The following is a 12,103-nucleotide window of genomic DNA, read 5'->3' as shown; positions in this document are numbered from 1 at the left end:
GATTTCTGTCATTGGACTGGTGATGAAGAGATCACAATTGGGGAAATTCTATCATTTTTCGTTCAGCTGGAGGCTGGAAAAGCAGAGGATCATTCCTAATCTTGAAACTAAGCCTAGATGCTAATTTTGCCTTCTGTGGAATGGATGATTTATGTCATTCTTCTAAAGGAAAATAACTCAATACATTGAAATTGGCACAAAGCAAGTTCAGTAAGAATTATGATGAAAGATTTCATATGTTCAAAACCTGCCTCAGTTACAAAAATCAAGCTTTACCTCTTGAAATGATTCACCAGGACTCCAACAAGTTCTCCAATTCGACTCTCATGGGTTGGCTGTTTGCTGAAAAGGCAGACAATGAGGTCTTTGTTGTCTTTTGTATGGAACACTACAAGTTGGTCCTTTCCATTGGAGACACTCAGACCAGTCAACTGCAAAGACATAAAACATGGAAAACTATTAGGATGGTTTCTCAAAAGAATAAATTTAAAAATACATTTTGTAATTATATGCATAATATACATATTATATTATATATGTATAATTTTAAAAATAAATAAATAAATATATATATATATATATATATATATGTATGTTTCAGTTTATTTATTTTGAGATAGAGAGTGTGTGTGCATGAACTGGGCAGGGGAAGAGAGAGAGAGAAGGAGAGAGAGAATCCCAAGCAGACTCTGCACTATCAGTGAAGAGTCTGATGTGGAGCTTGATCTCCCGAATCATGAGATCATGACCTGAGACGAAGTCAAGAGTCAGATACTCAACTGACTGAGCTACCCAGGCACCCCTAATAATGTATTTTTGATCAGTGACCCTGGTAGCTTCAGTCTTTTCCAAGTTTCATGGAACAAGCAAGATGGAAGGAAATAATAAAGATAAGATTAAAAATCAGTGAAACTGAAAACAGAAAAATAATAGAGAAAAATCAATGAAATAATGAGCTGGTTGTTTCAAAAGATCAATAAAATTGCTAAGCCTCTAGTCTGAGGATAAAAGAGAGATAACCTAATTACCAATACAGAATGGAGGAGGGGATAGCACTATAGACCATATAGACATGAGAAGGATAACAAAGAAAAATATTTTCAACAACTCTGTGTACATAAATTTAATAACATGGATGAAACCAAGTAATTCCTTAGAAGCCACAAACTACCAAAACTCACCCAAAAGGCAATAGATAAGCTGAGTACTGCTTTATCTATTAAAAAATGAAATTTGTGGTTAAAAACCTTTCAAAAAAGAAAACTCTAGGCTCAGGTGACTTCACTGGTGAATCCTACCAAATGTTTAAAGAAGAAATAACACTGGGAACACTTTGTAACTCATCTTATAAGGCCAGCATTATCCTGATACCAAAAAAGGATAAAGGCAGTACAAGAAAACTGTAAACCAATATCCAAAACCCTTCATCAATATGGATGTAAGAATGACCAACAAAATATTAACAAAGAAATCCAACAACATATAGGAACAATAATATACTATGACCAAGTAGAGTTTATCTAAGAAATGCAAAGCTAGTTCAGAATTCATTAATTAGCCAATGTAATCCATTGCTGCCACAGAATAAATAAGCCATGTGATATTATTTGATGCAAAAAAAGTATGAGGGATAGAAGCAGAAAAATATTCACCTTTAGCCCAGAAGGCTGACCTAAAGCCTGCATAGTTTCAATAAGGATTAAATATGTGCTGGTTGCTGCTTTCTTAAAGGGTCTCATGACTGCCTTTAAATCTCACCGACAGTTCACATCAAACTGAATGACAAGCACTAGAGAAATCTTGAGAAAGCAGTTTCACAGGCAGAAATATGAGCATTTATCTTTATTTTTTATTTTATTTTTTTAAGTTTATTTATTTATTTTGAGAGAGAGAGAGAGAGAGAGAGAGAGAGAGAGAGGTAAAGTGGGTGCCTGCACACAAGTGGTGAAGAGGCAGATAAAGAGAGATGGAGAGAGAGAATCCCAAGCAGGGGCTCAACTTGGGGCGTCAACTCACAAACTGTGAGGTCACGACCTGAGCTGAAATCAAGAGTCAGATGCTTAACCCAATGAGCCATCCAGGCGTCCCTAGTTTTAAATATTTTTAAATATTTTATTTTTAAGTAATCTTTACACCCCACGTGGGGCTTGTGTTTACGACCTTGAGATCAGAGTCACATATTCCACAGACTGGGCCAGAGGGGCTCCCCTTGATCTACTAGTCCCTGCACGTCCCTTCCCCCTTGAGCACAAAGCATATAACCACCAGCTGCATAGAGCAAAAGTGCAGCTCTTTCTGCCCATAGAGCAAAAGTGCAGCTCTTTCTGCCCACAGAGCAGAGAGCTTTCCCCGTGCTACTTACATAAACTTACTAATTTGCACTGTAAAATGTCTGAAGAATTCTTTCTTGGCCATTGTGCTCCACGACCCACCAACATTTTTGGTGGCCCTGCAAGGGGATTATAGGGGGAATCCAAGAGCCTCAGTGCGACCTGCTAAAACCCTTTTATTCCCCCAGCCTCTACTTCTTGTTCTTTTCCAGAGATGTCCTGAATAGTACAACCCTTCGGAATTGTGTCTTGTCTGAGTGCTCAGGAGAGAACCTCTTGCCCGTGGCCCTACTAAGGGGAAGACAAACTTCTGCTGCCCGGCTGGACACCAGTACCTTGGCTGTAATGGCGTTGGGCTCAGAAATCAGTCTCTGTTTCATCTGCTCTTTTAATACTCGTATACTCGAGTATTTCAATACTCTTTTAATACTCATCACAGAACAGACATACATGTCCCTAGGATGGCCGCTGATCTCAAGACTCCCATGGAAGGTTTCCTCCTAAATAATCCAGTGTGATCCCTCAAATGAGCATAAAATCCAAGATACATCTGACCACATGTGATTCCTGAAAGTGACTGGTGGGAGCTATTATCCAGTTGAGGCACTCAACCAGCGGGGGACTGGATCACAGATAAAGCTCACAAGAAAGTTTCCTGGATTAGATAGGGGTTCTGTACTTTCGTTTCTTCACGTCTTTCATTTGTCTTGCCCATGGGCTGTTTGGCGTTCTCAGTCCTACTCTCAGACTGAAAGTACATCTAGCTTAGATATATGTCACTTTATATGATACCAAATAGCTGCTCCTTGTTAACAAGGGCCAGGGCCTCTACCTCATCCATTAATAGTAGATCCAGAGTCTTACAAAGGGTATTGTTACTGGTTGCAAAATATATTGATACCCCCAAAATGGAAAGAGGCAGCTCCAATCTCTGTGGCATTTCAGTCCAATCACTGACACCCCTTCTCAGGTAGTACAATGGTGTCAGAGTGGTTGAAACTGAGGGATGCCTCCCACCACTCTGAATCCCAGGGACCTTCAGCAATATTCCTGGTGGGATGCCACTTAGAAGCTGCGGAGGATTTTGGTAATGGACTCCTAGTTAGTTAATGGACTCTCCTCCATTTGTAGGAATTAACTATAGGATCAGCTTCCTTGATCCCAAAGGATTTTCCTTTGGGCTGTTGTTACCTAACACAATGGAGTCAATCTGGACAATAGGATTTAAAGAAGAAGTGCCTCATCTTTTTCTGTAATAATGCTTGGCCTCAATGTTCTCTGAAGGATGATAAAAAAAATGACCCATTGATGGGTCTTTAAGGTTCAGTACTATTTATCAATTGGACCTTTTGGTAGGCATCAGGGAAAATGGACCAAAATCCCATATGGTCAGGCCTTTATGGCCCTCTACCAAAACCCTCATCTGTCCATACACCTTTAGGGGGCCCAAGGACACCCCTCTCCTCACCCTTTTCTTCTCAATCCACCATCAGCTGGCTGCCCAGGCCCGTCCTACTTAACCCACCACCCTCCCTGTGTTTTGTCATGTTTTCTATGTGCACCACTCCCTGCCCCCATCTCTCTGCCAAGATCCTGTATATGCCTCCTTCTTTTTCCTGAGTTATTCTCTCCTCTTTGTTTGCTTCTTTGTGTGTCAGAGCTGGAATATATCTTGAGAGTACTGGATGAATGCTGCCTGACTCTGGTTGTGTGGGGTTTTCTCCCTCATTCATTTCCTAGGTTAATGGCTATGATCATTGGAGCCAGTTGTCCTGTAAGTCTACCTCAGGATGGGGACCTTAAAGAATACTCCCAAGAAGCTTTCAAAATTCCTTTTGCTTCAGGGAGATTCCCTGTCTTCTCCACCAGACATGGACTGCCTATTTTCACTTTTTGTGGATGGAAACAAAAGGTGTGCCTGTTCATCTGTCTGTGCTGATGAGCTTTAGGACTGAGAGAGTCCTTTTTCTCTGCCCTCTTGCTGGCAGCACCTCACCTCTTCTGCCTGCACCTCCCCCTGCTCCTCTTTCCCCACCATGTTGGGTGCCACTCGCATAATGGCTCCTGTACCATCCTTCATGCCCTCAGTGCCATTGGCTCCTGTTCCTCCTCTCCTTGCTATCAAAGAGTGGAGAGCACCTCTCTCTGGACTTAAACCACTCACTTCAGATTTCCCCACCAGTGCCCCAGGTAAAAACTGACAGTGGGGAACAAACGGATTGACATTTAGTGTGCCCAGGTGCAATATATTTGGCATTTAAGCTAATTTGAGTTTGTTAGTTTAATTAAAGGTAAACATGTCTTTAGAGTTATCAGCACTAAATATAAAACTTTTATTCTACCAAGGTTTACAAAAGGTCAAATAAACTCGTGTTATTGCTGTTGCAATTTGTCAGCAGAAAGATGACTTAAAATGATGGTTAATTTTGTCTCAAAGTTTTCACGAGTAATTGTTAAGAACAAGTAGGCTGAATAAATAAAAGATTAATGGGTAAAACTTTTATTTATTTATTTATTTATTTTTAAACTTTAAAAATGTTTGTGTATTTTTGAGACAGAGGGACAGAGTGAGTGGGGTGGGGACCCCAGAGACAGAATTCAAAGCAGGCTCCAAGCTCTGAGCCGTTAGCACAGAGCCTGATGTGGGAACTGAACTCACAAACCACGAGATCATGACTTGAGCCGAAGTTGGACCCTTAACCCACTGAGCCATCCAGGCACCCCATAGGTAAAACTTTTAAATAGCTTTCAAAATTTTTGGTAACATGAAACTGTGAAGTTTTTTTTTTTTTAATATTTATTTATTTTGAGAGAGAGCTCACGTACTCATGCAAGCAGGGTGAGAGGCAGAGAGAGAGAGAGAGAGAGAGAGAGAGAGAATCCCAAGCAGGCTCTGCACTGTCAGCTCAGAGCCCGACACAGGACTTGATCCCATGACTGTGAGATCATGACCTGAGCTGAAATCAAGAGTTGGAAGTTTAACCAACCAAGCCACCCAGGTGCTCCTGACACTTGGAAGTTTTGCTAAGTTAAACAATAAATTGGATTGAATTTATTGGATATCTAAGTCTTTTCCAAATAAATGCTAAAGCATGTTTACTAAATGTAGGTTTGGGCTTTTGGCTTCTTACCACAGAGAAACTGAGGATGTTGGGTCTATGGTAAACTTGCTTTATGCTTGGTTGAAAGGTTGTACTATGGAAAAACATGTTTTTAGAAATTAAGAAATATGTTCATGAAGTTCAGATCTAAAGAATTTTGGTGTAACAGACCATTCACAAGTGATTACTACTTAATTTTCTTTGGAGATTAATGTTTCTAATAGTTAAAATTCTGCTAAATATAATTAAGACTGAAGGACGGGTGCCTGGGTGGCTCAGTCAGGTAAGCATCCGACTTCGGCTCAGGTCATGATCTCACAGTTTGTGGGTTTAAGCTCTGCATCAGGCTCTGTGCTGACAGCTCAGAGCCTGGAGCCTGCTTTGGATTCGTGTCTCCCCCTGTCTCTGCCTCTCCCCTGCTCATGCTCTGTCTCTTAAAATAAATAAATGTTAAAAAATTTTTAAAAAAGACTGATAGACATAAGGAAAGCAACTCTGTACGTAGGAGTGGAGGATTATGAGAAAGAACACCTTTTGTTGAGGGAAAAAGAAATTCTGTCCTAAAATGAGATTGGTTGTTTGGGGAGAAAATGTTTACAACAAAATCTGAATGAAAAAGAAAGTTGTAGAAGGATTGTGAAGGGAATTTTTTGGAAAAGAATTTTATGTATGGTCAAGATTGAGGTTGAAATGAATGGATTTTAAAAGTACATTGGCATAAAATTGAAATTCTGCTTTTCTCTGTGTTAAAAAGACAAAGTTTTCTTGGATTGTTGTCTGCTTTTGATAAGAAAATGTAAATGAAGTTTTGTTTCTTTTTCTTTATCTGCCCAGAAAACCAAAGCTTCTGTGTTTTGTCGTTATCAGGTCTTTGATTACTTAAGAAAGTTAAAACTTCTCAAGTTTTGCTAACAACTCTAGCTTCCTGTAGAATCTCTTACTGCCAGCGCAGTTAAATGTAAATATTAAATTTAGAATGATCTGTAATCCTATTTAGGCATATACTTAAAAATATATAAAAAATATAATTTCATATATTGTAGAAAATATATGAAATTCATGAAGTTTTAGTATGTTCTAGTATAAGGTCAAAATTAAATAATTTTAATTATTAAAATGCTATGTGTCACAGGAATAACTAAATTTCCTTGTCAGCTACATTATAATGAACTCTCTTATCAGATCTTTAACCATTCTATTTTTGAGTCTCTTGTGGTTTACAGTTATTGTTCCGATGCTCTTGCAGAATGAGTTTTGTCTTCAAGGAGATTCAGGAAACTGACTTTTGACAAATACAGGTTTTTGATATCTTTAAAATCATAAAACTAAAATGGTTAAGCATATCCAGAACTAATGGAAGAAGCTGCATCTGAACAACTAGAATTAGGAGAACGGGACTAAATAGACTGAGGAAGATGATTATGGTTTTTGTGACTCTTATTTGACACACTGCTGGTTTCCTAATGTTTGCTCTTCTAGATTTAAAGAAACCTTCTCTGAAGAAATCCATGACTTATAGAAATGTGATAAAGTTTTCTTTCGTGAACAAATTGAAACATTTAAATCTTTTCTTTATTGGAATCCTCCAGAATTCAGAAACTCCCAGTGGGTATTCTTTCTTTCTTGGCAATTAGTTATTTGCAGAAGTTCAATAAGAATTTGTTCTCTTTGTAGTCCTTCAAAAAGTTAAAAATAGAACTAACCTCCCATCCAGCAATCACACCAATAGGTATTTACCCAAAGGATACTAAATACTAATTCAATGGGATACATACACCCTGATGTTTACAGCAGCGTTATCTACAATAGCCAAATTATGGAAAGAGCCCAACTGTCCAACTACTGATGAATGGATAAAGAGGATGTAGTATATATGTACAATGGAATATTACTCAGCCATAAAAAGAATGAAATCTTGCCATTTGCAATGACATGGATGGAGCTAGACAGCATAATGCTAAATGAAATAAGCCAGTCAGAGAAAGACAAATACCACATGATTTCACTCATATGTGGAGTCTAAGAAACAAAACAAATGAGCAAAGGAAAAAAAAAAGGGAGAGAGGCAAAGCAAGAAACAGACTCTTAACTACAGAGAACAAACTGATGGTTACCAGAGGGGAGGTGGGTGGAGAGATGGGTGAAATGGGTGAAGGGGATCAAGGAGCGTACTTGTGATGGACACCAGGTGGCGTATGGAACTGCTGAATCACTGTATTGGACACCTGAAACTAACATTACACTACATGTTAACCAACTGGAATTTAAAGAAAACTTAAAAAGAATCTATTCTCCTTGTAAAGGACACCACTGGAAACACTGGTTATATTACTAAGGCTTTGACTGGAATGTCCTATGTAAGAGAGACATGCATAGACTCAGATATGACCAGACAGCTCTAAGGAATTAAGGTTGACTTTATGGAGTCAATAAAGCCCCTTGAAAATGTTGGCCTGAGGGGCGCCTGGGTGGCTCAGTCTGTTAAGTGTCTGACTTTGGCTCAGGTCATGATCTCACAGTTCGTGAGTTCAAGCCCCATGTCGGGCTCTGTACTGACAGCTTGGAGCCTGGAGCCTGCTTCTCATTCTGTGTCTCTCTCTCTCTCTGCCCATCCCCCTACTTGCACTTTGTTTCTCTGTCTCTCTCTCAAAAATAAATGAACATTAAAAAAAAAAAATAGAAAATGTTGGCCTGATACCTTGCTTACAGAGTTCCCAGCAGCCTTACCAGGTGAGTAAAGAATGTCACTTCCTGGCAGGTGCAGGAAACCTCAGGATATTTTAGGGACCTCAAGAAGAGGAATGCACCCAAATCTATAGGTTTTGTAGGCAAGTCTGATGACAACAATTTGGCTCGGCTCTACCCTTGAGCAGCTATTAAAAGTTCAATCTAGAGGGGCACCTGGGTGGTTCCGTTGGTTAAGCTTCTGACTCTAGATTTTGGCTTAGGTCATGATCTCACAGTTGTGAGACGGAGACTCGAATTGTTGGGACTCCTCATGTGGAGCCTGGTTACGATTCTTTCTTTCTCTCTCTCTCTCCCTCTCCCTCCGCCCCTCACCCACTCACATGGTTGCGTATGTGCTCTCCTTCTCAAAAAAGTTCGATCTACAGATTCCTTATAAAAAGTTTCCACAAAGCAGATTTTAAAGGATCTATATGATCAATCACTATTCTTGCTGAGCTTATGTAAATAATTAGGCTAAGTTTGTTAAAACTGGACTTGTTTTACAAATGAATCAGTCTTGATTTGGCTATCTCTGGAAATAAGGGTGAACTGAGAAAAATTATGTTTCTCAATAATGCATCCTTATGGATGTTAGGTTCTAGTTTTAATTAGCTGTCTTTAAATGCTTGTTGTTTGCCTAAGCTAGACAACTTGGGGTAAACTTCAGAGATACTGCCATAATAGCTCATATATAGACAGTCTTCCTGTTTGTTACCCTGTGGGGATAATAAAAGGGACCCCATGGACATATGATTATTTAAATAGCTGGACAATGGAATGGATACCCCAACAACTGGGTAACTCAGCTTTTACCCTGATCAATTCTATGTGTCTGGGATAACACAATTGCTCCTTAAAACCAGATTATACCCCACTCCATGGAGTTAACTATGGACTTATAGAAATAATGGCTGGCTGAGCCCTGGGTTAGCCTGGACGTGGGAGAATGACAACGAACTGAACGACGTGCCCTCATATTCCTGTGAACCAGTGGAAGATCTCAAAATACTCTTTAAACAATGAGATAAGAAAAAAAAATGGAGGTCTTTTTTCTTGTACTTGCCATCTACACACCATACCTAAATGGAATTCTTTCCTACAAGGGGCACAACGCTACGCTGAGCTCCAAAACCAATCTTCGGGCTGGGCTTGTGGCTCACTGTCCACATCAAGCACTTAAGGTCTCTCTTGCTGAGACTCTCCATTACAAGGCATTATTTACATCCACACATAGCTGAAATGATACTACACCCTAATACCAGCACATGTAGGGATGCTTTTATCATTAAAAAGAATGTTTCTTGCTGACCTATGGTAAATGTTACATGGGACTCTCCAGGCCAAAAGAGGCCTTTCTCTTATCCTCAAACTATCAAAATTTTAACTGAATATGCCAATCCGTAGATAGTCTGACGATAACAAATTCCTTGACTATTATTTTAGATGATACCCAGGAAGGATTATCTCAAATACGGGATGGATATATGTGGCTTACTACCACAATAGGACAACTAAGCCAAAAGGCCCGTCCCTTATGCTAAGAAGAGAAAAACTGTACCCTTGATTCATAGCCCAATAGTACCGGCTAAATGGAATGGTTACCCCCATAAGCCTGTGACCATACCATTATTTTATAGGCAACTGACTGGTTTGCTATTGACTAGACAAGGTGATCAGGCATCAGATGGCTAGCACCTAATGGAACACAATGGTTACATGGGCCAAATTTTTGGCCATGGCTTCCAGCAGGCTGGATTGGAAGATGTACTATAGGTTATGCCTAGACTCATAGCCGTAGCACTAAGACTATCACAAGTCCAGTGAATCTTCCATAGCTAAAACAACGATGGACAAGGTCTGCATTCCATTAGTATGATGATATGATGATCTGACATCTATTTTTCTTCCATCAGTAGGTCTAGAAGATGTTTTATGGCACATAGAGGCCCTTGATAAATATGCAATTAAGATCTTAAAATGACTCTCAAAATAGCATTACATTATTAAACACCAAAATGACCCGAGTGCATAAAGCAGTTCTACAAAATATAATGGCTATAGATGTCTTAACAGCAACACAAGGAAGAGTGTGTGCCATTATTAAGGCAGAATGCTGTGACTCCATTCTGGATTATGACAAAAATATAACAGGACTACTTACTGATATGAATAATCAAATTGATGCTCTTAAAGACCCTACATTGCCACTTAATGATTGGTTACATTTGTGGTCCGGAGGTGGACTATGGTCCACACTAAAGTGTCTTCTCATTGCTTTTCTTTCTTTTTTTTTTTTAACTTTATTTATTTGTTTTTTTGAAAGCAAGAGAAAGAGAGCACGAACATGGGAGGGAAAGAGAGAGAGGGAGAGACAGAGAATCCCATGCACTGACAGTGCAGAGCCCAATGTGGGGCTCAAACTCACAAACCATGAGATCATGACCTGAGCTGAAATCAAGAATCGGAGGCTTAGCCGAGGAGCCACCCCGGTGCCCCTGTTCTTATTTTCATTATAATAATAATGCTAATGTGTTGTCCCTTTGGCTTTGTTCTTTTCTATTGTTGAGATACATGCAAGCAGGTGCCAATTCCTTCACTCAAAAGATCCTTATTACTCAAAACAAATTCACCCAGATGTCTTCTCTGTACTCTACAGCAATGGCCTTCTATTATAGTTACTTGTAGGGACAGAGAGTGACCAATTTCAGTCCATAGGTAGAGATATCTCTATGATCCCTGACAGCTTGAAGAATTTACAGAAGATGAGCCCCTCGCCCTTCAACAACCTTAAAAGATTTAAGGACCAAAAATTGGTCAGGGGGTAAATGATGAGGGATAGAAGCAGAAAAATGTTCACTTTTAGCCCAGAAGGCTGACCCGTATACAGCCTGCATAGTTTTGATAAGGATCAAATATGTGCTGGTTGCTACATTCTTAAAGGGTCTCATGACTTCCTGTACATCTCACTGATAGCTAATATCAAACTGAACGATAAGCACCAGAGCAATCTTGTGAATGTAGTTTTTTTTTTTAATTAAAAAAAATTTTTTAGTGAATGTAGTTTTACGAGTGGAAATTAGAAGAAGCATTTATGATCTACTACTCTCTGCACATCCCCTCCCCCTTGAGCACTAGGCATACAGCCACCAGCTGCATAGAGCAAAAGTGCAGCTTTTTCTGCCCATGGGTCCTGTCCCCATGCTACTTAAATAAATTTCCTAAGATGTACCTTACGATGTCTCAAGAATTCTTTCTTGGCCGTTGTGCTCCACGACCCCACAACAAAAGCACCTGACAATATTCAACATCCATTCATGATAAAAACCCCTCAAGAAACCAGGATTAGAAAAGAACTCAACCCGATAAATCACATCTATATAAATGCCACGGCTAACAACACACTTAGTGGTGAGAGAGATCTTTCTGCAGAGATCAGAAGCAAGGTAAGGATTTCCATAGTCACTGCTGTCGTGCAACATCATATGAGAAGCCCTAGCCAGCGCAATAAGGTAGGCTTAAAGAAATTTAAAAGGCATATAGGTCGAAAGGGAAGAAACGAGAGTCTTTATATTATTTGATTACATGATTGTCTGCATAAAAAAACCCCCAAGGAATCTACAAAATAGCTCCTAGAACTGGTAAGTAGGTTTAGCAAGGTCACCAAGTCTTGTTGGTCACAAGGCCAACATGCAAAGATATTTCTCTATACTAGTAATGAACAACTGGAAATACAATTTAAAAAAAATTTTTTTTAACGTTTATTTATTTTTGAGACAGAGAGAGACAGAGCATGAATGGGGGAGGGGCAGAGAGAGAGGGAGACACAGAATGGGAAGCAGGCTCCAGGTTCTGAGCTGTCAGCCCAGAGCCTGACGCGGGGCTCGAACTCATGGACCGCGAGATCGTGACCTGAGTTGAAGTCGGATGCTTAGCCGACTGAGCCAC

The 12,103-nt window shown here is 39.7% G+C and overlaps 1 protein-coding gene across 1 annotated transcript in view; it reads right to left on the bottom strand.

The window, feature by feature from the left end:
- The window catches only part of MYO1D (myosin ID), a 355,990-nt gene that overhangs the window by 85,409 nt on the left and 258,478 nt on the right, over positions 1–12,103 (bottom strand). The window contains exon 21 of the mRNA XM_049636655.1: positions 277–431. Coding sequence (XP_049492612.1) covers positions 277–431 — 155 coding nt within the window. The remainder of the gene's footprint in view (positions 1–276; positions 432–12,103) is intronic.

The sequence above is a fragment of the Panthera uncia genome, chromosome E1, assembly GCF_023721935.1.
Source record: "Panthera uncia isolate 11264 chromosome E1, Puncia_PCG_1.0, whole genome shotgun sequence".
Classification (NCBI taxonomy): domain Eukaryota; kingdom Metazoa; phylum Chordata; class Mammalia; order Carnivora; family Felidae; genus Panthera; species Panthera uncia.
This window is presented reverse-complemented; position numbering and strand designations above follow the sequence as displayed.